Raw genomic sequence first — 24482 nt, forward strand, 5'->3', positions numbered from 1 at the left:
GGCCTGGTCGTCCGTATTTATAGTATTATAGGTACGCGCGAGAAAGAAAGAGACACACACAACAACTTGCTTGGTGGGACTGGGACGCGACGTCGAGAGACGCGGGGGGGGGGGGGGGGGGGGGGGGGGGGGAGGAGGGTGTGTTTGTTGGTGTATGATTTAATAATATTGACAAAATTAGCTATCTATTAACGAAGGGATTATTTTGGAAAAAAAAAAAAAAAAAAAAAAAAAAAAAAACAAGTTAAATAATTAGGATTTCATGTGACATACCTATCAATTTATCAAAATCGGTTGCCGAGCCGTGAGTTTAAGTTGCGTTACAAACGGACATATATAATATATATATATATAGTATTCAATATGTGCAGGTCAAAGACGTCATAATATTTTTTTTTTTTTTTTTTTTTTTTTTTTATTCATTACAGTCGGCGTGTAGGTGATAGTATCTATAATAAATAGGTACCTAGTAGGTACGTAATTAATAACGTCGTATGATGTAGGTAGGTAGGTCGATACCTAACTACTGGCATAGGGTATTTTAATAGTGATCAACAAAACCGCCAACACGAGCAGGTAGAGCAACTGTGTTAACACCGAGCACCTCATGGTACGTGCAGGGTAGGTAGTAGAATAGAACGAGAGAGAAGTAAAGTAGCCCTAGGTGGTAGTTATCTAATATGAAAGTTTGTGGCCCTGAAAAGGGCCTTTGCATTGCTACGAATCAGGTAGGGTACCTACTACATATGATTAGGTAAGTGAGCACCCGACGACGCTCGCACATTTAGGCGCGTTACGCCCCTGATCCTGCGCGCCAGCTGAATGTCTTTGGCATGATGGGTAACTCGCTTAGCGTGGATGGCCGCAGAGGTTGGATGTCTTCGAATAGTCCGACCAGAGATACGCCTCGCTGGCCTCCTGCAGGGCCTCACGGCGGAGCTCTGGAAGCGGAGGTCGGTCTTGAAGTCCTGAGCTATCTCGCGCACCAGCCGCTGGAACGGAAGCTTGCGGATCAGGAGTTCGGTGCTCTTCTGGTAGCGACGGATCTCACGAAGCGCACAGTTCCAGGTCTGTAGCGATGAGGCTTCTTCACGCCGCCGGTGGCGGGAGCGCTCTTGCGTGCAGCCTTGGTGGCCAGCTGCTTGCGAGGCGCCTTACCACCGGTGGACTTACGAGCGGTCTGCTTCGTACGAGCCATATTTTACTAAAAGAGAGTGAAAAAAAAAAAATAACTTTTTATCGTGCGCGCGTCCAGTCGCAATGACACTGTTAATTTATAAAAATTTCCCCGCTTGTGTGTGTGTTGTTTCGGATTGACTATGCTGCGTAGGCCCATTGGCCGCTACAGCGTCACCGGGGGGGTTGGCGAGCGCGAAGCTCCGCCTGGGGGTGAGCCCTAGGGCTCGAAGAAATAATTCGAGAGGTCGGGGGCAACGTCCTCCTAAGGGGCGCCTCTGTGAGGCTCGGACCTCGGCTTAGGATGACGTTGGGATGGGTGGAGTTGGTCGGTTTTTGTTGGTTAGTCCGTACGCCCCCGAGGCCGTGGCGTGAGCCACGTCCGGGGACGTTAGAATCGGGGACCTCGTCTTCGCCGGCGGAAGACGCTGTGATGAGGTTGAATGTGTAGCCCTACGAGATAGGTGCATTGTCGGTTCATGATTGATCGTCTGGGTCATTAAGGACGTGCTTAGGGCGTCTTTTATCTGGGGGGTCGTTTCGGTTCAGGGGTGTAAGTCGCTGCCTCAACTATTAGGGGGTTGGGGTGTCTAATGGCTTTCTCAAAATAATTTTTGGAAAGCTGTTTAAGTAATGAGCTATTGTCGGCGTGTGGAGTCTCTGTGGAGGTCCACGTTGCGCATGTACCACGGGGAGCCAGTGGCCGTACGCATAAACTTATTCTGTAGGACTTGGAGAGGTTTGAGAGAGGAGGGCGGCAAGGTGTGCAAAGCAACACAGGCATAAGACATTATTGGGCGGATGCACGTTTTGTATAGCGTGACTTTTGTCGAAGTGACATTTGCTCTTTGCGCAAATCATGGGGTAAGACGGGAGAAGCACCATACGCTGCGTTCTTGCGGACTCTACGAATGTGCGCGGCGAAGCTCATCTTGTCATCAAAGGTTACACCCAAGTACTTGGTATTAGTTTGCCAGGGAATGGGGCGGTCGTAAAGAGTTATTTCAGTCTGTCGAAGGTTGTATTGTGATTTCCTTTTGGACTTTTGAAAGAGCACTGCTGCGCTTTTCTCGGGTTAACCTTATCCTCAAAGGCGGAACCAGTGGCCTAGGCTACTGACTGCCTTTGGAGTCGAGCTTTAACGTTCCGGTAGTTTAAGTCGGAGCTATATAGAGCTGTGTCATCCGCGAACTGGGCTATATGAACATGAGGGGATCTGGGAATGTCGCTGGTGTACAGCGCGTACAAAAGTGGCGAGAGCAGGGAGCCCTGAGGGACTCCTGCTCGGAGAGGTCTTGGGAGGATAGGGTCCCATCCAGACGGTAGCGAAAAGTTCGATTGGTGAGAAATTATCGTAGTAAACGTACGAGATCTTTCGGGCATTTCCCCGCCGGGCTCTGAATCTTATATACGAATGACGCGGGGAGGAAAGGGGCGAGAGGGGAAAGCGGGCAGGCAGTGCGCGCGCGACACAGACACATGATTGAAAGAGATTCGCTTATTATATAATTTATTGTTGTGTTGTCCGGTATTAGGTACTTAAAAAATAATAATAATAATAATAATGGGTAGGTAGGTAGGTAGGTGGGTTAAATATGTAGGTATTAGATATTTTGGTCATAGTTGCCATTATGTTATTATTATTACTATTATTATTACAAACAAACAACATCACGGATCGAAGGAAAAAAAAAAAAAAAAAAAAAACCGAAACCGCACGCATTCTCGGATGATCAGCCGAAAGCCAACGCGGCAAATAAGAGTAGGCATAGGTATTAATTGTATTTCGGTAGGTACCTACATGATTAATTTTTAAGTTGTAATGTATTCAAGTAGTAGGTAGGAGGTACCTATTTAATTGTTAAAGCGTAATTCCAGCTAGGTGATTAGCGAAGGAAGCGCCGAGAATAGGTACCTATTATAGATAGGGTAGACAGGACTGTGTTTCTAACATTATTATTAATTAACATTTTAGTAGTCAATAAAAGTAGGTAGGTAAGTACCTATGCAGGTTTGAAGTAGGAATCATTTTGTGGCCCTGAAAAGGGCCTTTTGTTTACATATATCTCGTTCACTTCTAACGAGGAAGAGAAGACGCGAAGGGCTAGCTTACTTCGAGCTGGTGTACTTGGTGACGGCCTTTGTGCCTTCACTGACCGCGTGCTTGGCCAGCTCTCCCGGCAGCAGTAGTCTCACAGAGGTCTGCACCTCCCTGGAGGTGATCGTCGATCTCTTGTTGTAGTGGGCGAGACGGGAGGCCTCGGCGGCGATGCGCTCAAATATGTCGTTCACGAACGAGTTCATGATCGACATAGCCTTACTGGAGATACCGGTGTCGGGGTGGACCTGCTTGAGCACCTTGTAGATGTAAATAGCGTAGCTCTCCTTCCTCTTGTGCTTCTTCTTTTTCTTGTCAGACTTGGAGATATTCTTCTGGGCCTTGCCGGATTTCTTGGCTGCCTTACCGCTAGTCTTGGGTGGCATATTGTACTAAGTACGTTCTGCGAGCACTATTACAAACAGACACTGAATAGGTAACGCGACCGCTGTACCGATGAGACGCTACAGAAGTGTGATCGGCTACCGGCGGGTCTATCGAGTTTTGTTAGTTTCTCAGCGCGGCAGAGTAGCGACTGCGGCGAGCGGCTTGGTCCGATTCGACCAATCGTCGAACGATTTTAATTGTTCCGCGTGAGGGGGATGGAGGGGGGGGGGGGGGGAGTGCGGCGTAATTTCGAGGACCCCTGCCCCCTCTCCGCTCGCTGGTGATAAAATAATAATAATTATACCCCAAATTATTTAAAAAAAATAAAAAAAAAAAAATGTATGTATGTATGTATGTATGTATGTATGTACGTACGTATGTAACGCATCTGGGTTTCACCCTTTTCGACTTTCTAAATTTACTTTAAAAATTAGGTAGGTGTGGTACGCGACAGGTCGCGATGGCAGTCGGGAAGGGACCCCCCCCCCCCCCCCCCCGCATCATACCCCGATTGCCATCTCAACCTGTCGCGGACCTATAGGTAGGTAGTTAGTTAGTTACCGTCTACTATGTTGTTGTTGTATAATATCTTATTAGGTAGATATACCTACGTTATAAAGATATTGTGTTGTATCGTTGATATCATTATTAATATTGGAACAGTTTTGTGGCCCTGAAAAGGGCCTTTTGTTCATTTCTTGATAGAAATAATATTGAGTAATCAATGTAGATAGATGGGCACCAAGGTGTAGGTGTTTAAGCCTTCTTCTCGGTCTTCTTGGGCAACAGGACAGCTTGGATGTTCGGCAACACGCCACCCTGTGCGATAGTCACGCCAGAGAGGAGCTTGTTCAGTTCCTCGTCGTTGCGGATGGCCAGCTGGAGATGCCTGGGTATGATCCTGGTCTTCTTGTTGTCGCGCGCCGCGTTGCCGGCCAACTCGAGAACTTCAGCGGCCAGGTACTCCATCACGGCCGCGAGGTAAACGGGCGCGCCGGCACCGACGCGTTCAGCGTAGTTGCCCTTCCTCAGCAGCCGGTGAATACGTCCGACGGGAAACTGTAGACCGGCACGGTTCGAGCGAGACTTGACCTTTCCCTTAACTTTGCCGCCTTTGCCACGCCCGGACATTGTTGTTGAGAAGTTTAAAAACAATCTAAATCACAAATGTACGTGTACGTTGTGTACACGCGTGCGAGCGGAGCGGTGAACTCTTTAAAAAACCATCGCGTCGAGCCGCATTTATATAGTAAAACCGCGCTCCTTAGTAAGGTGGGGATAGCGACGAGCCACCACGGGCACGTTTGCATCAAGTTTGTTTGTTTTTTTGAAAATGCGACGTTGCATGTAGAGAAGGGACAGCGAAGCGACAACGTCGCATTGAAAAATTCTACGAAAATGTTATTATTTTATTTTTTTTGTTTTTTTTTCAATGTCAAAAGAAAATACGATAAGACGGACGGACGGAGCGGGAGTCGGGATCGGGTTCGTCGGCTGGCCGTGATGTGCGACGTGCGACGTGAACGAGCTGAGCGTAGTAGTACATAGGCCTAGTAGATAGAGTATATATAGTGTGTATTGTAGGTACCTATGTATACAATATTTTAGTCTAATAGACCGTGTGTGTGTGAACTGTGAATGAGATGAAAGAAGAAGAATAATCGTCAATCAGTGTTAGTGTTAGTGGTAGGTAGTGGTAGTGCTATGGTACTTATGACCATGATCCAAGCAAACAAACGTTCCTCCCGGTCGGTGTCGGTGTCGGTGTTGGGGACAATGGGCAGAGAAACTTTCAGCTTTTATAATTACCTAATTATTTATGAAGTACTTACTAATAAAATAAATTAGTAAGTAATTAATATAGACCGTAGGTAATTATTGTAGTAAACTAAATAATTAAATAAGCTATATAAGATAGATAGGTAGGTAGGTACCTATATATCTTATATAGCTTATTTAATGGTATGATTGGTACCTATGTAATTATTATTATGTATAGAATATACCTAGGGTAGGTAGTAACATATTGAGCTTTTAAAGGTGTTAACAGGTACCTACCTAAGTTAACTACCATGACCATAGAAATAGTATAATATAAAATAACTGGTACTTGTATATTATATACAGTTGTAAAACGTGCCTTTTTAGCGTAGAGTAGGCGAAGCGAGCTTTAATTTCTTTTTGTTAGGCATTCACAAACGCGAGCGAAGCGAGCGTTTTTTTTTTTGTTAGGCATTTTTTTTGTTAGGCATTTTTTTTTTTTAGGCATTCTCAAACGCGAGCGAAGCGAGCGTTTTTTTTTTGTTAGGCATTCACAAACGCGAGCGAAGCGAGCGTTTTTTTTTGTAGGCATTCACAAACGCGAGCGAAGCGAGCGTTTTTTTTTTTTAGGCATTTTTACAAACGCGAGCGAAGCGAGCGTTTTTTTTTTGTTAGGCATTCACAAACGCGAGCGAAGCGAGCGTTTTTTTTTTTGTAGGCATTCACAAACGCGAGCGAAGCGAGCGTTTTTTTTTTTAGGCATTTTCACAAAAGCGAGCGTTTTTTTTAGGCATTTAAAAAATAAATATGACTAAATTTTAAAATAGTAATTTTAAAATAGTCGGGCTTAATTTTTTTTTGATGTATGAAATATTCGTTTTTCAACCTCAAAAGAATGTTGTAGGTGTAATAAAACGAACTAATGGCTAGTATATTTGGTAGGTATAGGAAATGTGTGTTAGCCCTGAAAAGGGCTTTTTATTGTTGCGGTTGTAAAGCCGCACGCAGAACTCTTGAACGCGCGCTTCATCGCCGGAACGTCCGTCGTCCGCCGCAGCACGGAGCCGCTTGCGCTGGCTGGCTGGCTGGCTGGCTGGCTGGCTTCAACACGGACGGCGAATAGCGAGCAGTTCGACGATGGCCGAAGGCGGCAGAGCAAGTAGAGCTGATGAGCTTACTTTTTTGCAGCGGCGGCCTTCTTGGCGGCGGGTTTAGTCTTGGGCGCGGCCTTCTTCGGTTTCGGCGCTTTCGGTTTCTTCGTGGGCGGTTTGGCAGTCTTCTTCGCCTTGGAGGCGGCGCCCTTGGCCTTGGCCGGGGACGCGGCGGCGACGGACGTCTTCTTCGCGGCGGGCTTCTTCCTCTTGGCCGCGGCGGCCTTCTTGTCCCTGGCGGTCGCGGCGGCGGTCTTCGCCCTCGACGGGGACGAGGCGGCCGCCGCGGCGGCGGAGGCGGCCTTCTTGCCACCCCTGGCGCCGGCCGCGGCCGCGGTGGAGGCGGCCTTCTTGGCCCTGGCGGAGGCGGCGGACGCGGCGGCGCCCTTGCCGCCGCCGGCGGGCTTCTTGGACGCGGACGACTTCGACTCGAGCTTGAACGAGCCCGACGCACCCTTGCCCTTGGTCTGGATCAGCGCGCCGGACTCGACGGCGCTCTTCAGGTACTTCCTGATGAAAGGCGCCATCTTCTCAGCGTCTACCTTGTACTGGGCGGCGATGTACTTCTTGATGGCCTGCAGCGAGGAGCCGCTCCTCTCCTTGAGCTCCTTGATGGCGCTGTTCACCATCTCGGACGTCTTCGGGTGGGTGGGCTTCGCCTTCGGCTTCTTGGCGGCGGCGCCGCCGGCGCCCGCGGAGGCCTTGGGCTTCTTCGCGGGTGTCGCCGGGGCGGGTGCTTCGGATGCGACTGCGGAGTCTGACATTTTATTGTTTGATGATGCACGTGCCACGACACAAAACACTGAGAACAATAGTGCACTGCACTATACAGACATAGATACGCCGCATGAGGTCGCTGTCGGTAGTAAGGCTCGTGGCTATACCGTAAGGAGAACCGCGATGTCGCTAGACATTTTCCCGTACGAATACTTACAACTTTTCACTAGCATGCATCAGATTAAAACAAAATTATATATTCCCATTTAAGTTTTCCATCATTTGTTACGATCGTGTCGTTTTATCATGAGCCTGTCCGTGTCGTGGTATAATTTAATCGCACGTCGCCTCTTTGTGAACGGAGTGATCGATGTTTAATTTCGGTACACCGCTAGTCGCGTACCTCGGGTCCCGTTTAAAAGCGATTTTTCTCTATAAAACAATGCTTACATCATTGTATATCTTACCAAATTAAAAGCTGAGATTCTACTCTATTCATACGACCACTCATATCAATACTGAGTCTGACGTAGATGTAATTTAGCCAGATCGAAGTGGAGCCTCGTAAAACACTACTCGATCTCTCGGCGTGTACGAATAATTGTTGTCTCCCGCTGACTGTCTGATTATTTCGATAGAGGTATACCGATATGATAGAAAAATATAATTGTATTCATTTTATGTTCTCATTCATGTACAAATAATCGTGAAAAGACGGATAATGGATAAATTGACGCCAACACGAGTGCTCACTTGCGGCGCTGAGGAGGCGCGGCCGGCCGCCAGCCAGCCACATAATATACATTCTCTACACCGGGCACTATTTATATTTTTTATTATAATTCCATTATACAATATTAATTACTTGATACTTTATAAGTTTAAGTAGGTTCTACGTGTAATTTAGAATTAGAAAATCGTTGGATTAGGTATGGGGACACAATATTAAAATGTGCGCCAAGAGTAGTAGAGCTGGTCACTCACTGTAGGTAGAAATTATCACCTCTATTGTATTTCATAGGACGTAGGTATCAAAAACGATAACACATCGTGTTTTAAACTTAAGTAGTATTTTAATTTTCAATTATTATGTATCACTGTCGGTACCTATGATAGTTCGTTCAAATTCGTTGTAAAAAAATAAAGTACAGGTAGGTACCTACCTGGTACACCAGCAATTCATTATTATTTTCATATCACTTGCAATGGATAACCTATCTGATTCGACACTGCATTAGGTGTGCGTAAGTGTAAGTGTGTAAAAATATTTAAATGAGTCGATGCATAAATAGATTGGTAATAAAACAATAGAAATATATGCGGCCCTGAAAAGGGCCTTTTTTATCGTATTAATTGGAATACGAATTAAGAGAGAGGAGTCATTAACCTCCGAAGCCGTACAGGGTGCGACCCTGACGTTTCAGAGCGTAAACGACGTCCATGGCGGTGACGGTCTTCCTCTTGGCGTGCTCAGTGTATGTGACGGCGTCGCGGATCACGTTCTCCAGGAACACTTTCAACACGCCGCGGGTCTCCTCGTATATCAGACCGGATATACGTTTCACACCACCTCTGCGTGCCAGACGACGGATGGCCGGCTTCGTGATACCTTGGATGTTGTCACGCAGCACTTTCCTGTGACGCTTGGCACCACCTTTCCCCAATCCCTTGCCGCCTTTACCGCGTCCGGTCATCCTCTGATATTTTGTATCTCTTCGAAATTCCCAAAAACTGTACTCAGCGCGCGCTGCTCGCAGATCACTCTGTGAACATATAACAGATATCCGGTGTGTTGTTTCGGATTGACTATGCTGCGTAGGCCCTACTGGCCGCTACAGCGTCACCGGGGGGGTTGGCGAGCGCGAAGCTCCGCCTGGGGGTGAGCCCTAGAGCTCGAAGAACAATTCAGAGTGATCGGGGGGCAACGCCATCCTAAGGGCGCCTCCTGCGAGGCTCGGACCACGGCTTAGGGTAACGTTGGGATGGGAGGAGCTGTTAATCTGATGTTTTGGTCAGTGGGTCCCCGGGGGCGTGACACATGGCCACGACCGGGTGACGTCAGGAATCGGGGACCTCGTCTTCGCCGGCGAAGACGCTGTAACTTTGTTTTGTGTAACCCTTCGAAAAAGGGGGCATTGTCGGTCATTATCTGGTCGTCGGGATCGTTAAGGACATGCTTAGGGCGTCTTTTATCGGGAGGATCATTTCTGTCGGGTGTGTACGTCGCGGCCCCGACTACTAATGGGTTGGGGTGCCTAATAGCTTTCTCAAAATAATTTTTTGAGAGCTGTTTGAAGTAGTACGCTATGGTCGGGAGTTGGAGGTCTCTGTGGAGATCCACATTGCGCACAAACCACGGAGAGCCCGTGGCCATACGCATGAACTTGTTTTGTAGGATTTGGAGGGGTTTGAGAAAGGAGGGCGGCCGGTGAGCAAATGCGATACAAGCATAAGACATTATTGGCCGGATGCACGTCTTATATAGCGTGACTTTATGTCGAATAGACATTTTACTTTTGGCACAAATCATAGGGTAGAGGCGATTGAGCACAATCGTTGCACTATTTCGGACTCTACGGATGTGTGCTGCAAAAGTCATCTTACTATCGAATGTTACACCCAAGTATTTGGCTTTCGAATGCCAGGGAATTGGACGGTCGTAGAGTGAGATTTCTTTTTGACGAAGTGAGTAAAGTCTAGTTTTAGACTTATTAAAGAGCACTGCTGCGCTCTTGTCCGGGTTTACCTCGATTCTCCATCGACGGAACCAGTGACCCAGTTCATTGACCGCCTTTTGGAGTCGAGATATTACTATGTTGTAATTTAAGTGGGAGCAGTATAGTGCGGTGTCGTCCGCGAACTGGGCTATGTGAACGTACGGAGATCTGGGGATGTCCCTGGTGTATAACGCATACAAAAGGGGTGAGAGCAGGGAGCCCTGGGGGACTCCAGCTCGGAGGGGTCTTGGAGAGGATAGAGTCCCATCCAGTCGATAACGGAAAGTTCGATTCGTGAGAAAGTCTCGTATTAACCATACAAGTCTTTTGGGCACGTTCAGTTGGAATAGCTTGTAAATCAAGCCGGCGTGCCATACCTTGTCAAAAGCTTTGGCTACGTCGAAGAATAAGGCTCCCGTTGAGATACCTTTAGTTTTAAATCGGTTGAACCCGAGAAGGATGTGCTCCGTGAGGCGGTGCACTTGGTGGACACATGAGTGTCCAGTTCGGAAGGCGAATTGCTCGTCGTTAAGGAGATTGTTCTCCTCTACAAAGGACCTGAGCCGGATAAGGATAATTTTCTCATACACCTTGCCAAGAGTGTTGAGCAGACTAATGGGGCGGTAGCTAGTGGGGAGGTTCTTAGGTTTACCTGGCTTGGGGATTCCTATGACAGTAGCTTCTTTCCACCGGTCGGGGAAGGAGCATCCTGCCATAAGAGTGTTGAATATAACCACTAGGAGGTTGATTAGAACATCGGGGAGTAGTTTGAGAGTCTTATTATTGATAGTGTCGGGGCCGGGGGCTTTTTTAGCGTGTAGCTCTTTTATTATTTGGCGAACTTCGCCGCTGGTAGTTGGACTGATAGGATCACCGTCTGGTGCGGCGGAGAAAAGGTCTGCTAGTTCTACTTCAACCAGCTTTATATGGGAATTATCTAGCGAGATGGTGCTCGGGGTGCATTGGGATTCTAAACTGTCAGCCAAACATTCAGCCTTATCGGCGTCATCAAAGGCGGGTGGATTGTTGGGACGTAAAAGCGGAGGAGTCGCCGAGACAGGGTCGGCTTTGAGAGCCCTCGCCAGGCTGTAGTAGGCTACATGCGATGGCGTGAGCTCACTCAACCTCCTGTCCCATTGCTCTTCGCGGAGTTCGGCAAGGCGAGCCTTAACCTCCCTCTGGGCTCTCCAGAGTTCCCTCCGGTTGTCGGCATTCGGCCATGCGTCGTGGGCCCTACGTTTGGCATTCTTGATAGTGATCAGCTGTCTGGCGTCGTCCGGCAACTGTCGACGGGTGAAACCGTCCGGCATCTGACGGGAGCAGGCGCTGAGAGCATCGCGGATATGATTGGTAAGGTGCAGCGAGGCTGCATGCGCTTCATCGAGGCTACCTATAATTTCAGGAATTTGGGATATATGCTCTGAGTCAATAGACTTGAGCTGGTCTGCTAGTTTTTTAAAATCTATGATTGTTTTGATCGGGGGGGCCGCATTGGGCGATGGTCCCAGCCTCATCAGTATGGGCCGGTGATCTGAGCAGAGCTCAGACAGCACCTCCAAAGGACTTACCTGAAGGGCAATGTTCTTCAGAAGTGCTATGTCTAGTATGTCCGGTCTGTCGGTTCGTCTGTCGTTACTTGGATAGCGAGTCGGTGTGTCCGGGGCTATAACTATGAAGTTAAGATCAGGGCGGCGGGCCAGTCTTTGAAGCTGAAGGCCTCGTGAGTTCGGGGAGCGGCAATTCCAACTTGAATCCTTGGCGTTAAAATCTCCGGCCAAGATGACGGAGTCTCCTAATGAGAGGAGTGCACGGATGTCACTTTCTAGCAGATCTTTCATGGGAGAGAGATAGACGGATGCTAGTGTGATAGACGGATGGCCAGTCACACTCACCTGACATATCGAAGCTTCGGTATTGGTCATATTCGGAGGATCGAGAGGAGTGCAGTGTAAAGCCCTTCTGTAGTATATGGCAGTGCCACCCATAGCAGTGGATCTGTCATTTCTAATTATGTTGAAGTTTGCGATTTTAGGATTTTTCTTACTAGGTTTCAAGAATGTCTCTTGTACTAGAAGAATGTCAATTTGATGAGCGCACACAAACTCGCGGACCTCATCAATTTGATCACTAAGGCCGTTCGCGTTGTAAAAAGCGATAGATAGGGAATGGGGTTTTAATCTACCTAGGGTCGTATTAGCCATTATAGGTCGCTTTTAAATTATTAATAGAAATGAGTAAACCCAAGTGTTGGGTGATCGCTGCTTTAGGATCCTTTCTAAAGGTCCTTGCGAAGATCTCCATCTCCTCTATGTCGATGGAGGCAAGGACATTCTCAATCAGTTTGAGATTGTCCGCTGCGTTAGCCGCTGCGGAGGAATAGGGTGCTTGGCCTGGATTGAATTGTATTAATTTAGGCGTAGTGGCCATGACCGGGGCCGTTTTGGCTGGCTTGGCTGAGGGTGCTTGGGGAGGAATGGGCGCCGGGGGGTTAGCCCTGGGGAGAGGTTTTTCCCACGCGTTGGATGCCGGAGCTGGCGCTGGGATAAATTTCTGAGCGGGCTTTGGAGTTGCTGCAGGTTTGCGGTCGGCTAATTTACCCCTTCGCTTCTGCTCTTTAGGGGCTTTCGGGCAACCGCGATAATTCGCGGTGTGTCCCTGTGTCCTGCAGAGCACGCAGCTGGGGGGTTCCTCAGTCTTCTGCGTCCTGGGGCAGTCGGAAGTCCCATGATCCCCTAGGCACTTAACGCACCTAGGGTGGGCGAAGCAATTTTTGGCGGAGTGGCCGTATAATTGACAACGGTGGCACTGCCCCATCCTGCCTCGATTATGGGGGGGCTCAATTTTTAGGCCTGACAGCCGACACACTGAGCTAATATTATTGATTCTCTTCCCCGCAGGGGAGAGTTCTAGTGTGACTAGCACCATCTCGTAAGGAACTTTGGTTCTGGAGTGGTACATTCTGTGCACCTCCAGAACTGGTAGCTCCTGGGAAAGGAGGTCGGCTTTAATGAGCTCTGTGTCGAGCTCACGGGGGAGGCCTCGGATGACGACGCGTAGGACGCGTTCGTCAGGGAGGGCGTAGGTGTGAAATCCTATGCTTTCCTGTCGAAGCATTTTAGTGAGGAGGCGGTGGTCGCCTGATGAGGGGCATTGTACCCTAATGCCCACCGCGGTCGAGCGGGCACTCGTAAACGATATGCCCTGTTCGTCTAGCTTAGGCAGGACGCGCTGCCAGCTCAGCTTGTCCCGGATGTACAGGGGAGGGACTTTTTCCCTCGGCGGTTCCTCCATAGGGGAGTCATCCAGCTCCTCCTCGGGGGTATCCTGAGAGGTGGCGGGCTGGGACTTTGAGTCCGAGGGGGGTGCAATGCCCACCTTTTTAGGTGGATTTGCGTGTGACTTTGTAGCCTTCAGCTTGCGCTTCTGGCCCTTGGATTTCACAGTTGTGAAATCCTCCATTTCGGAGGAGGCCGGGGATGCCTCAGAGTGAGGCTGCACAATCGGAATTGGCTTGACAGGAGGAGACGTAGAGTCTTCCTCCATAGCCGTGGGGGGGGATGCCGGCGGGGGGCCGAAGCGCTCGGGCCTCCGCTTGGCGTCGATCTTGAATTTATCCAGATAATCGGGGTTGCTTTTAGCCAAGTCGGCTAACAGCGCAGTCATGTCTACATCTTTGTAGATTGTCTGCGGGACGTCCGGGGCCTGGCTGGGCCCCGGCTTTGAATGGGTGGGTTGTTCGGGGGCCATCTCGACCCCGGTAATACTTGTTACCTCCCTGCCGAAGCAGGGAGATGAGTGCCTACTGTATGTAGCCCTACACTTGACCCCGTCCTTGGGTGACGGGGGTGTGAAAATGCCCTACGTTAGGCTGTTCACAGCCTTCGTCTTATTCTAGTGTACTTACTGTTTAAAACCGGACTCCAGAACTTCACCAACTAGAAATAACACAAAGCTTAAACCTATACCCAACACCGAAGCACCGTCACTACGTCACACAGTCGAATACGCTCTCCGAAACCGCTCGGATCGAACACCACTGCACACAAACGGAGGCTAATACGTCGAACGCGCGCCGTACTGATCGTATCGTGCGATAAGATCTGCGTCTGGAAGCGACGTCTGCACGCGTTGGACGTTTCTACCGGTCGTCCGTATTTATAGTATTTATAGGTACGCGCGAGAAAGAAAGAGACACACACAACAACTTGCTTGGTGGGACTGGGACGCGACGTCGAGAGACGCGGGGGGGGAGGGGAGGGGAGGGGTGGGGAGGAGGGTGTGTTTGTTGGTGTATGATTTAATAATATTGACAAAATTAGCTATCTATTAACGAAGGGATTATTTTGGAAAAAAAAAAAAAAAAAAAAAAAAAAAACAAGTTAAATAATTAGGATTTCATGTGACATACCTATCAATTTATCAAAATCGGTTGCCGAGCCGTGAGTTAAGTTGCGTTACAAACGGACATATATAATATATATATATATATTATTCAATATGTGCAGGTCAAAGACGTCATAATATTTTTTTTTTTTTTTTTTTTTTTTTAATTCATTACAGTCGGCGTGTAGGTGTAAGTATCTATAATAAAATAGGTACCTAGTAGGTACGTAATTAATTAACGTCTTATGATGTAGGTAGGTAGGTCGATACCTAACTACTGCATAGGGTATTTTAATAGGTGATCAACAAAACCGCCAACACGAGCAGGTAGAGCAACTGTGTTAACACCGAGCACCTCATGTACGTGCAGGGTAGGTAGAATAGAATACGAGAGAGAAGTAAAGTAGCCCTAGGTGGTAGTTATCTAATATGAAAGTTTTGTGGCCCTGAAAAGGGCCTTTTGCATTGCTACGAATCAGGTAGGGTACCTACTACATATGATTAGGTAAGTGAGCACCCGACGACGCTCGCACATTTAGGCGCGTTCGCCCCTGATCCTGCGCGCCAGCTGAATGTCCTTTGGCATGATGGTAACTCGCTTAGCGTGGATGGCGCAGAGGTTGGTGTCTTCGAATAGTCCGACCAGATACGCCTCGCTGGCCTCCTGCAGGGCCATCACGGCGGAGCTCTGGAAGCGGAGGTCGGTCTTGAAGTCCTGAGCTATCTCGCGCACCAGCCGCTGGAACGGAAGCTTGCGGATCAGGAGTTCGGTGCTCTTCTGGTAGCGACGGATCTCACGAAGCGCCACAGTTCCAGGTCTGTAGCGATGAGGCTTCTTCACGCCGCCGGTGGCGGGAGCGCTCTTGCGTGCAGCCTTGGTGGCCAGCTGCTTGCGAGGCGCCTTACCACCGGTGGACTTACGAGCGGTCTGCTTCGTACGAGCCATATTATTCTACTAAAAGAGAGTGAAAAAAAAAAAATAACTTTTATCGTGCGCGCGTCCAGTCGCAACTGACACTGTTAATTTATAAAAATTTCCCCGCCGGGCTCTGAATCTTATATACGAATGACGCGGGGAGGAAAGGGGCGAGAGGGGAAGCGGGCAGGCAGTGCGCGCGCGACACAGACACATGATTGAAAGAGATTCGCTTATTATATAAATTTATTGTTGTGTTGTCCGGTATTAGGTACTTAAAAAATAATAATAATAATAATAATGGGTAGGTAGGTAGGTAGGTGGGTAAATATGTAGGTATTAGATATTTTGTCATAGTTGCCATTATTATTATTATTATTACTATTATTATTACAAACAAACAACATCAACGGATCGAAGGAAAAAAAAAAAAAAAAAAAAAAACCGAAACCGCACGCATTCTCGGATGATCAGCCGAAGCCAACGCGGCAAATAAGAGTAGGCATATAGGTATAATTGTATTTCCGGTAGGTACCTACCTGATTAATTTTTAAGTTGTAATGTATTCAAGTAGTAGGTAGGAGGTACCTATTTAATTGTTAAAGCGTAATTCCAGCTAGGTGATTAGCGAAGGAAGCGCCGAGAATAGGTACCTATTATAGATAGGGTAGACAGGACTGTGTTTCTAACATTATTATTAATTAACATTTTAGTAGTCAATAAAAGTAGGTAGGTAAGTACCTATGCAGGTTTGAAGTAGGAATCATTTTGTGGCCCTGAAAAGGGCCTTTTGTTTACATATATCTCGTTCACTTCTAACGAGGAAGAGAAGACGCGAAGGGCTAGCTTACTTCGAGCTGGTGTACTTGGTGACGGCCTTTGTGCCTTCACTGACCGCGTGCTTGGCCAGCTCTCCCGGCAGCAGTAGTCTCACAGAGGTCTGCACCTCCCTGGAGGTGATCGTCGATCTCTTGTTGTAGTGGGCGAGACGGGAGGCCTCGGCGGCGATGCGCTCAAATATGTCGTTCACGAACGAGTTCATGATCGACATAGCCTTACTGGAGATACCGGTGTCGGGGTGGACCTGCTTGAGCACCTTGTAGATGTAAATAGCGTAGCTCTCCTTCCTCTTGTGCTTCTTCTTTTTCTTGTCAGACTTGGAGATATTCTTCTGGGCCTTGCCGGATTTCTTGGCTGCCTTACCGCTAGTCTTGGGTGGCATATTGTACTAAGTACGTTCTGCGAGCACTATTACAAACAGACACTGAATAGGTAACGCGACCGCTGTACCGATGAGACGCTACAGAAGTGTGATCGGCTACCGGCGGGTCTATCGAGTTTTGTTAGTTTCTCAGCGCGGCAGAGTAGCGACTGCGGCGAGCGGCTTGGTCCGATTCGACCAATCGTCGAACGATTTTAATTGTTCCGCGTGAGGGGGATGGAGGGGGGGGGGGGGAGGGCGGCGTAATTTCGAGGACCCCTGCCCCCTCTCCGCTCGCTGGTGATAAAATAATAATAATTATACCCCAAATTATTTAAAAAAAATAAAAAAAAAAAAATGTATGTATGTATGTATGTATGTATGTATGTACGTACGTATGTAACGCATCTGGGTTTCACCCTTTTCGACTTTCTAAATTTACTTTAAAAATTAGGTAGGTGTGGTACGCGACAGGTCGCGATGGCAGTCGGGAAGGGAACCCCTCCCCCCCCCCCCGCATCATACCCCGATTGCCATCTCAACCTGTCGCGGACCTATAGGTAGGTAGTTAGTTAGTTACCGTCTACTATGTTGTTGTTGTATAATATCTTATTAGGTAGATATACCTACGTTATAAAGATATTGTGTTGTATCGTTGATATCATTATTAATATTGGAACAGTTTTGTGGCCCTGAAAAGGGCCTTTTGTTCATTTCTTGATAGAAATAATATTGAGTAATCAATGTAGATAGATGGGCACCAAGGTGTAGGTGTTTAAGCCTTCTTCTCGGTCTTCTTGGGCAACAGGACAGCTTGGATGTTCGGCAACACGCCACCCTGTGCGATAGTCACGCCAGAGAGGAGCTTGTTCAGTTCCTCGTCGTTGCGGATGGCCAGCTGGAGATGCCTGGGTATGATCCTGGTCTTCTTGTTGTCGCGCGCCGCGTTGCCGGCCAACTCGAGAACTTCAGCGGCCAGGTACTCCATCACGGCCGCGAGGTAAACGGGCGCGCCGGCACCGACGCGTTCAGCGTAGTTGCCCTTCCTCAGCAGCCGGTGAATACGTCCGACGGGAAACTGTAGACCGGCACGGTTCGAGCGAGACTTGACCTTTCCCTTAACTTTGCCGCCTTTGCCACGCCCGGACATTGTTGTTGAGAAGTTTAAAAACAATCTAAATCACAAATGTACGTGTACGTTGTGTACACGCGTGCGAGCGGAGCGGTGAACTCTTTAAAAAACCACACACGGGGTCATCTCGCGCCTCCTTACGGAAGCGGGGGTAATCCGTTCGGGGCAGGTTTGCCCCCTGCGGATGGTTGCTATCGCGCACCGTAAAGACGGTGCGGTCCTTGGATAGCCCCTTACGGGGCATGGATGAGATTCATTCGGCTCGGGCCGATGGCACTAGGCGTCTACTCTACCTCGCAACCCGACTCGGAACGAGGTCGCGAGGTAGAGCCTTCCTATCTGGAGGACGAGCGTGCCATGGGGCTATGCCCCGCAAGTGGTCGTGAGTGGATTGGTCCGCACGGTCGAACAGCTTCCTGGCCAGCCGTTCGACGAACTTATCTATGTCCTCGATACGTAGGTCTCTCTGTATGGTAGAGTTCCTTACGTACCGAGGGGCGTTTACTATCTTTCGGAGCGCAATATTTTGTTGCGCTCTAATAGTTTTTCTTGTGGCCTCCGTGGCTAGGGCATACCACGCGGGCGCGGCGTACGTAAGGCGGGAGCGTACATATAATTTGTACACTCCCAGCTTAGTGCGCAGTGGCATCTTAGAGGCGAACACGGGGCGAAGTGCGTGTGTGGCGACTCGGGTCTGGGCGATTATGTTTTTTGTGTGCGGTTTCATGGAGAGGTTGCTGTCTAGCGTCACCCCTAGGTAGCGGGCAGTACGGCTCCAGGCAACCGTCTCGCCTAGGAGCCTGAGGTTCGGGGGAGGGTCCTTTTTCCCCGGGCCAAAGAGGATGGCTTGGGTCTTTTTTGGGTTGGCTCTGAGCCTCCATTTTTGGAGCCATAATGGGATTTCCTCCAGGACTTTTTGGATTTTCGACGCGGCGTGGGCATGGTTGAGCGAGGATGCCACGTACGCCGCGTCGTCTGCATACAAAGCCAGGGTGACGTTCGAAGAGGTGGGGATGTCGTTTGTGTAGTGGGCGTATAGCACAGGCGATAGGCAGCTGCCTTGTGGTACGCCCGCTTGGATTGGTTTTTCTTCGGACATCGCTGAGCCCACTCTGACTCGGAATGTCCTTTCCTTAAGGAAGGAGCCCAGGACTTTCAGGGCCTGGAGAGGCGTCGAGGTGGTGGCGAGTTTAAAAATTAGCCCGTTGTGCCACACACGGTCGAACGCCTTTTCCATATCCAGGAAGACCGCCGCTGTCTTCTCTTTTTTGTTAGAAGCCGCTGTGATGAAATGGAGGACTCTGGTCAGCTGTTGTGTGGTGCTGTGTTCGGCCCGGAAACCGAACTGTTCCGGGCGTGGCGAGAGGTATGGCACTAGCTTTTTCAGCAGAAGGCACTCGAACACTTTGGAGATAGTTGGGAGAAGGGTTATGGGTCTGTAGCTTTCCGCTAACAGGACGTTTTTCCCGGGCTTGGGTATCACGATTACCACTCCCGTTTTCCACGCGCGAGGGAAGTGGCCCGATCGTAGAACGGCATTAAATAATTGTGTCACTGCCGCGATCGTGGGGCGCGGCAGGTGTTTCAAAGCGGCGTTTGTTATGCCGTCTACGCCGGGGGCTTTTCTGGGCTTAGTTTTCGCGATGGCGCGCTTGACCATGCCCGGGGAAAAAAAGATGGGGTCTGTAGCTACTGGTCGGGCAGCTAGGACGTCTTTGACCCGGTTCTCCACCATCTCCAAGTGAGTAGGGTCCTGTGATGGGAAGGGCTTAAATTGTTCCTCGAGGTGGACGGCTAGTATCTCTGCTCTGTCCACGTCTCGGTATCTGACGTTCCCATCCGGGTGTCGTAAGGGGCGGATGGGTACCGGAGCTCTCGTAAGTTGGCGGCATAATTTATGTAGCGATGATGCATCGTCAGCGGCGTTCTCTATGACTTTATCCCAGTCCTCGGCGGCTTTTTCACAAAGCAGGTTTTTGATTTTCTCGCCTAACTTGTTGAGTTGCGTTTTGAGGACTGGGCATCGAGTTGCCTGCCATTGCCGGCGGATCTTCCTTTTTTGGTTTATGAGGCTTTGGATCGCGTGAGGTAGAGGCGTTTTCCTGTTGGACGAGAGCTCGGTAGTGGCCTTCTCGAGTGCCTTCTGGATTTTCCTTGCCAGTCCTTCAGCAGCGAGGTCTACTTGTTCGGGCGTTTGGACGATTCTTCGCTCTTTGCTTAGGGCCAGCTCCTTCTCGAAGACCTCCCAGTTGATATGTCTTCGTGTTGCTGGCGTCGGTGTGTTCCTGGCGTCTTGGTTAAAGATTGCCAGGACTGGGACGTGGTCTGATTCCATAGCATCACAAAGTACTTCCAGGGCTGGAGTTTTTCGGAGATTTTTGGATACTATAAAATCTAAGACGTCAGGCATCTGGGAGGTCACATCAGGATAGTGAGTGGGCGTCTCGGGACCAGTGACATGGTATCCATTTGACTCGGCGTCGTGTAGGAGCCTCTTTCCAGTCCGGCATGTTCGGCTAGAGTTCCAAGCGGGGTGTTTTGCATTCCAGTCTCCCACCAGCGCCGTGGGAAGATTGGATTCCAAGAGTTTATGGATGTCCTTGAGATCCAACTGTGATTGTGGTGGGCGATAGACACTATAGAGCCTGTGTGGTCGGTTGTCAATCAGTAGCTCTACCCCCAGGGCCTGTATGGAGGTTGTGGCGGTCGGCGGGAGGACTTGGTGTACTATCTTTCTTTTGATTAGTATCGCCAGTCCGCGCTTGGCGTGTGTATCCGCATCCGGGTCATCCAGGCGGTACGTGAAGTATCCGGGAAATTTGGCTTTGTGCTTGCTGGCGAAATGTGTCTCACAGATGAAGGCCAGGTCCACGTCCTGCTCGGCAAGGAGAGCGCGTAGTGTCCTGATCTTCTTTGGGAGTCCACAGGCATTCCAATAAAGGGTTCTCAGGGGGCTATGGAAGGTTAATGAGGTTGCTCATCCCTCTGAGAACCGCGGCCACTGGGTCTCCCCCGGCGCGTAGGGTTTGTAGGACGTCAGTCAGGACTTGGATGGCTGCTTCCATGATAGCCATTCGTTCTTCTGACGTTGTTGTTTTTTCCGCTCTAGGTAGAGCGGTGTCTTCCTTCGGTTTGGACTTCTTCCCTCTCTTTTTACCCTTAGTTTGGCTACCCCTGGGGGTGGGGTCGTTTGCGGGAGTGCGAATATTAGATCCCGCAGGGGGTGGAGGTGGTGGCGGGGCGGTCGTCGTTTCCTCTCTACCTCGCGATCTGGAAGTGGAGGCTTGTCTCCTCTTTTTTTGGGCGTCGTCGGTCCCTGTGGCGACGGTGGAGGCAACGGTGCCTGCGCGCTTATTTCTAGCTTCCCTGCGGAAGACTGGACAGGAAAGGTTGTTTGCCGGGTGGGGGCCACCGCAATTTGCGCAAGTGGCCGGCTCTTCTCGCGGCCGAGGGCATTCATGGGCGCTGTGCGGACCTGCGCAGCGTACACACGCCTTCGGTCGGTGGCAGTTATGGCTGCTGTGGCGCCAGCCCTGACATGAATGGCACTGGGCGGGCCCTTTCTTCCCGCGCCAGGCCTCTATGGTCACACCTGGCATGTTTAGTAGTTCTTTCACCTCGTAGATGGCTGGCACGAGGGAGGGAGTTCTCTTTAGAATGGCAAAGTATATACAGCCCGGGCGTCCCTTCCGGGCCTTTATCGGGCGTACTAGCTCTGGTTCAAAGCCGAGAGTGCGGAGGTCTTCAACGATTTCGTCTGTAGGGGTGTCCACCGGAATGCCGCGGATGGCTACCTTGAGACTGCGTTCCTGCGGTAAGGAGTATGAGAACCATGAGATTCTTTCCGTTTTCTCCAGCTCAGAGAGGTATCGTTGGATCATACGGTACTCATGGTCTTCGGTAGGGCTAAATTTAATACCCTTGCCGAAAGGACGGGCGTTCGGCGCTCTACCTAGCTTCGCGCGTAGTTGGCGTAGGTGGTGAGCCCAATTGGGTAGCGTCTCTACGATAAGTGGCGGGTACCTGGGAGTTTTAGCCGCCCTGGCTGCACCGTCCGAGGAAGCGGTCGGAGGTGGGCCCTGGCTTGAGCTGGCAGTGGATGTGGCGGTGTTTTGTGGCTGACTAGGCGTTCTCGCGGCATCTGCAAATGATGTCGACGTGTTTTCATCAGCGGCCGCCGTAGGAGGCGGCGGCGACCTGGGAGGCGTGGCGGTGGGCGGTGCTTGTGAGGCTCCTCCCTCCGTCGTGTCCATTTGAACCACGCGCGGCGCGGCAGGTGGTCGCGCGCGCATGCGTGGGTCGCGTGGTGGGAGCGCGGTAGCGCTCGTGCGGGCTACCTTGCTTACTTCCAGTTCCATCTCGGTGCGCTGACGTTTGAGTGTGGTCGGCGCGGCTTCGGGGATCGGCGTGAGGGAGGCGAAGCGGACCGCTTCCTCCATCTCTTCCTCCGTCGGAGTGCTGCTTCCAGCCTGCTCTAGTTGGCGCCGACGATCGTTGAGGCTCATCGCTATAGCCTTTTCGAGATCTGCCGATAACGCTCCCGACTGGATGAGTCGGTGTGCGATGACAAAATCGGACTCTAAGTCCGACCTCGGGGATCTGGCTGGCTTCTTAGCGCGAGACGCGTCGGTAGTAGCCACGCTAGGTGTGACTGAGCTTGGGACGGTTTGGCTTACCGAAGGAGTCTCTTTTGGGCGTGCGAGGTCCGTAGGAGCACGCTTCGGCACGGCCCCGGATGACAACGGGGCGGCGGTGCGGGGTAGTGGGGCCTCGCGCGGTGCGGGGGTGCAGGGTTGTGCTGTCGCGGTGAAGCGGGGCGGGGCGGCCTCGAGTGATGCGAGGCTCGGCGGGGCTGCGGCGGTGGTGCGGGCAGCGGGGAGGAGGTCCAGGGCGTCCCTGTCTCTTGCGGCTCTCTCTTGCGCGCGCCGAGAGGTCGAGATGGACCTCGAGCGGTGGCGCGGTTTGGTGCTGGATGACGCGGTGTCCTTGCTATCAGACCTTCCGGGTGCGCGACCGTCAGCCATTTCGAAGGCTGGGAGTTTCTTTTTTGGTCGGGAAACTCTCCGCCAATCACGCGGCGACGCGGGTACGCGTGCTGCGCGACGGGTCGATGTCTGGCAGCGTTTACTACATTAAACGCGCCAGACCATCGTAAGCAGTAAAAACGGTCCGTGCGCAGCGAAACACTCGAAAAAACGCGTTGGTTCGCTCCGGCGATCGGGCGATCCTTAAAAAACCATCTTTTGTGTTGTTTCGGATTGACTATGCTGCGTAGGCCCTATTGGCCGCTACAGCGTCACCGGGGGGGTTGGCGAGCGCGAAGCTCCGCCTGGGGGTGAGCCCTAGGGCTCGAAGAAATAATTCGAGAGGTCGGGGGGCAACGTCCTCCTAAGGGCGCCTCCTGTGAGGCTCGGACCACGGCTTAGGATGACGTTGGGATGGGTGGAGTTGTCGGTTTTGTTGGTTAGTCCGTACGCCCCCGAGGCCGTGGCGTGAGCCCACGTCCGGGTGACGTTAGAAATCGGGGACCTCGTCTTCGCCGGCGAAGACGCTGTGATGAGGTTGAATTGTGTATCCCTACGAGATAGGGTGCATTGTCGGTCATGATTTGATCGTCGGGGTCGTTAAGGACGTGCTTAGGGCGTCTTTTATCTGGGGGGTCGTTTCGGTCAGGGGTGTAAGTCGCTGCCTCAACTATTAGGGGGTTGGGGTGTCTAATGGCTTTCTCAAAATAATTTTTGGAAAGCTGTTTAAAGTAATGAGCTATTGTCGGGAGTTGGAGGTCTCTGTGGAGGTCCACGTTGCGCATGTACCACGGGGAGTCAGTGGCCGTACGCATAAACTTATTCTGTAGGACTTGGAGAGGTTTGAGAGAGGAGGGCGGCAGGTGTGCAAATGCAACACAGGCATAAGACATTATTGGGCGGATGCACGTTTTGTATAGCGTGACTTTATGTCGAAGTGACATTTTGCTCTTTGCGCAAATCATGGGGTAAAGACGGGAGAGCACATACGCTGCGTTCTTGCGGACTCTACGAATGTGCGCGGCGAAGCTCATCTTGTCGTCAAAGGTTACACCCAAGTACTTGGTATTAGTTTGCCAGGGAATGGGGCGGTCGTAAAGAGTTATTTCAGTCTGTCGAAGTTTGTATTGTGATTTCCTTTTGGACTTTTGAAAGAGCACTGCTGCGCTTTTCTCCGGGTTAACCTCTATCCTCCAAAGGCGGAACCAGTGGCCTAGGCTACTGACTGCCTTTTGGAGTCGAGCTTTAACGTTCCGGTAGTTTAAGTCGGAGCTGTATAGAGCGGTGTCATCCGCGAACTGGGCTATATGAACATGAGGGGATCTGGGAATGTCGCTGGTGTACAGCGCGTACAAAAGTGGCGAGAGCAGGGAGCCCTGAGGGACTCCTGCTCGAAGAGGTCTTGGGGAGGATAGGGTTCCATCCAGACGGTAGCGGAAAGTTCGATTGGTGAGAAATTCTCGTAGTAAACGTACGAGTCTTTCGGGCACGCCTAGATGGTAAAGCTTGTAGATCAAGCCGGCGTGCCACACCTTGTCGAAGGCTTTGGCTACATCGAAGAAGAGGGCTCCCGTTGGGATGCCTCTCGTTTTGAATCGGTTGAACCCGAGAAGGATGTGCTCCGTGAGGCGGTGCACTTGATGAACACATGAGTGTCTGGTTCGAAAGCCAAATTGCTCGTCGTTGAGGAGGTTTTTCTCCTCTACGACGGACCTAAGTCGGTTGAGGATGACTTTCTCATACACCTTGCCAAGGGTGTTGAGCAAACTAATGGGGCGGTAGCTAGTAGGGAGGTTCCTAGGTTTCCCTGGCTTGGGGA

General features: G+C 50.5%; 7 protein-coding genes and 1 pseudogene across 7 annotated transcripts; all 8 read right to left on the bottom strand.

Annotated features, from left to right (window-relative positions):
* Window positions 1-740: 740 nt before the first annotated feature.
* LOC138404134 (histone H3-like) lies at window positions 741-1198 on the bottom strand (annotated as a pseudogene).
* Window positions 1199-3202: 2004 nt separating this feature from the next.
* Window positions 3203-3734, bottom strand: LOC117994239 (histone H2B). Its single transcript, XM_034982129.2, has one exon. The coding sequence runs from the start codon at window positions 3658-3660 to the stop codon at window positions 3286-3288; it is 375 nt and encodes a 124-aa protein (XP_034838020.1). The 5' UTR covers window positions 3661-3734; the 3' UTR covers window positions 3203-3285.
* A 672-nt stretch (window positions 3735-4406) lies between these two features.
* On the bottom strand, window positions 4407-4863 carry LOC117994244 (histone H2A). Its single transcript, XM_034982135.2, has one exon. It carries the CDS (start codon window positions 4790-4792, stop codon window positions 4418-4420), a length of 375 nt encoding a protein of 124 aa, XP_034838026.1. The 5' UTR covers window positions 4793-4863; the 3' UTR covers window positions 4407-4417.
* Window positions 4864-6347: 1484 nt separating this feature from the next.
* LOC117994224 (histone H1-like) lies at window positions 6348-7402 on the bottom strand. The gene has a single exon (XM_034982116.2). The coding sequence runs from the start codon at window positions 7335-7337 to the stop codon at window positions 6597-6599; it is 741 nt and encodes a 246-aa protein (XP_034838007.1). The 5' UTR covers window positions 7338-7402; the 3' UTR covers window positions 6348-6596.
* Window positions 7403-8514: 1112 nt separating this feature from the next.
* Window positions 8515-9050, bottom strand: LOC117994523 (histone H4). The gene has a single exon (XM_034982456.2). It carries the CDS (start codon window positions 8982-8984, stop codon window positions 8673-8675), a length of 312 nt encoding a protein of 103 aa, XP_034838347.1. The 5' UTR covers window positions 8985-9050; the 3' UTR covers window positions 8515-8672.
* A 5786-nt stretch (window positions 9051-14836) lies between these two features.
* LOC138404157 (histone H3) lies at window positions 14837-15389 on the bottom strand. The gene has a single exon (XM_069507409.1). It carries the CDS (start codon window positions 15334-15336, stop codon window positions 14926-14928), a length of 411 nt encoding a protein of 136 aa, XP_069363510.1. The 5' UTR covers window positions 15337-15389; the 3' UTR covers window positions 14837-14925.
* A 681-nt stretch (window positions 15390-16070) lies between these two features.
* Window positions 16071-16602, bottom strand: LOC117994520 (histone H2B). The gene has a single exon (XM_034982452.2). It carries the CDS (start codon window positions 16526-16528, stop codon window positions 16154-16156), a length of 375 nt encoding a protein of 124 aa, XP_034838343.1. The 5' UTR covers window positions 16529-16602; the 3' UTR covers window positions 16071-16153.
* A 669-nt stretch (window positions 16603-17271) lies between these two features.
* On the bottom strand, window positions 17272-17728 carry LOC117994518 (histone H2A). The gene has a single exon (XM_034982450.2). The coding sequence runs from the start codon at window positions 17655-17657 to the stop codon at window positions 17283-17285; it is 375 nt and encodes a 124-aa protein (XP_034838341.1). The 5' UTR covers window positions 17658-17728; the 3' UTR covers window positions 17272-17282.
* Between the last annotated feature and the right edge of the window lie 6754 nt (window positions 17729-24482).

The sequence above is a fragment of the Maniola hyperantus genome, chromosome 26, assembly GCF_902806685.2.
Source record: "Maniola hyperantus chromosome 26, iAphHyp1.2, whole genome shotgun sequence".
In the NCBI taxonomy this organism is placed as follows: domain Eukaryota; kingdom Metazoa; phylum Arthropoda; class Insecta; order Lepidoptera; family Nymphalidae; genus Maniola; species Maniola hyperantus.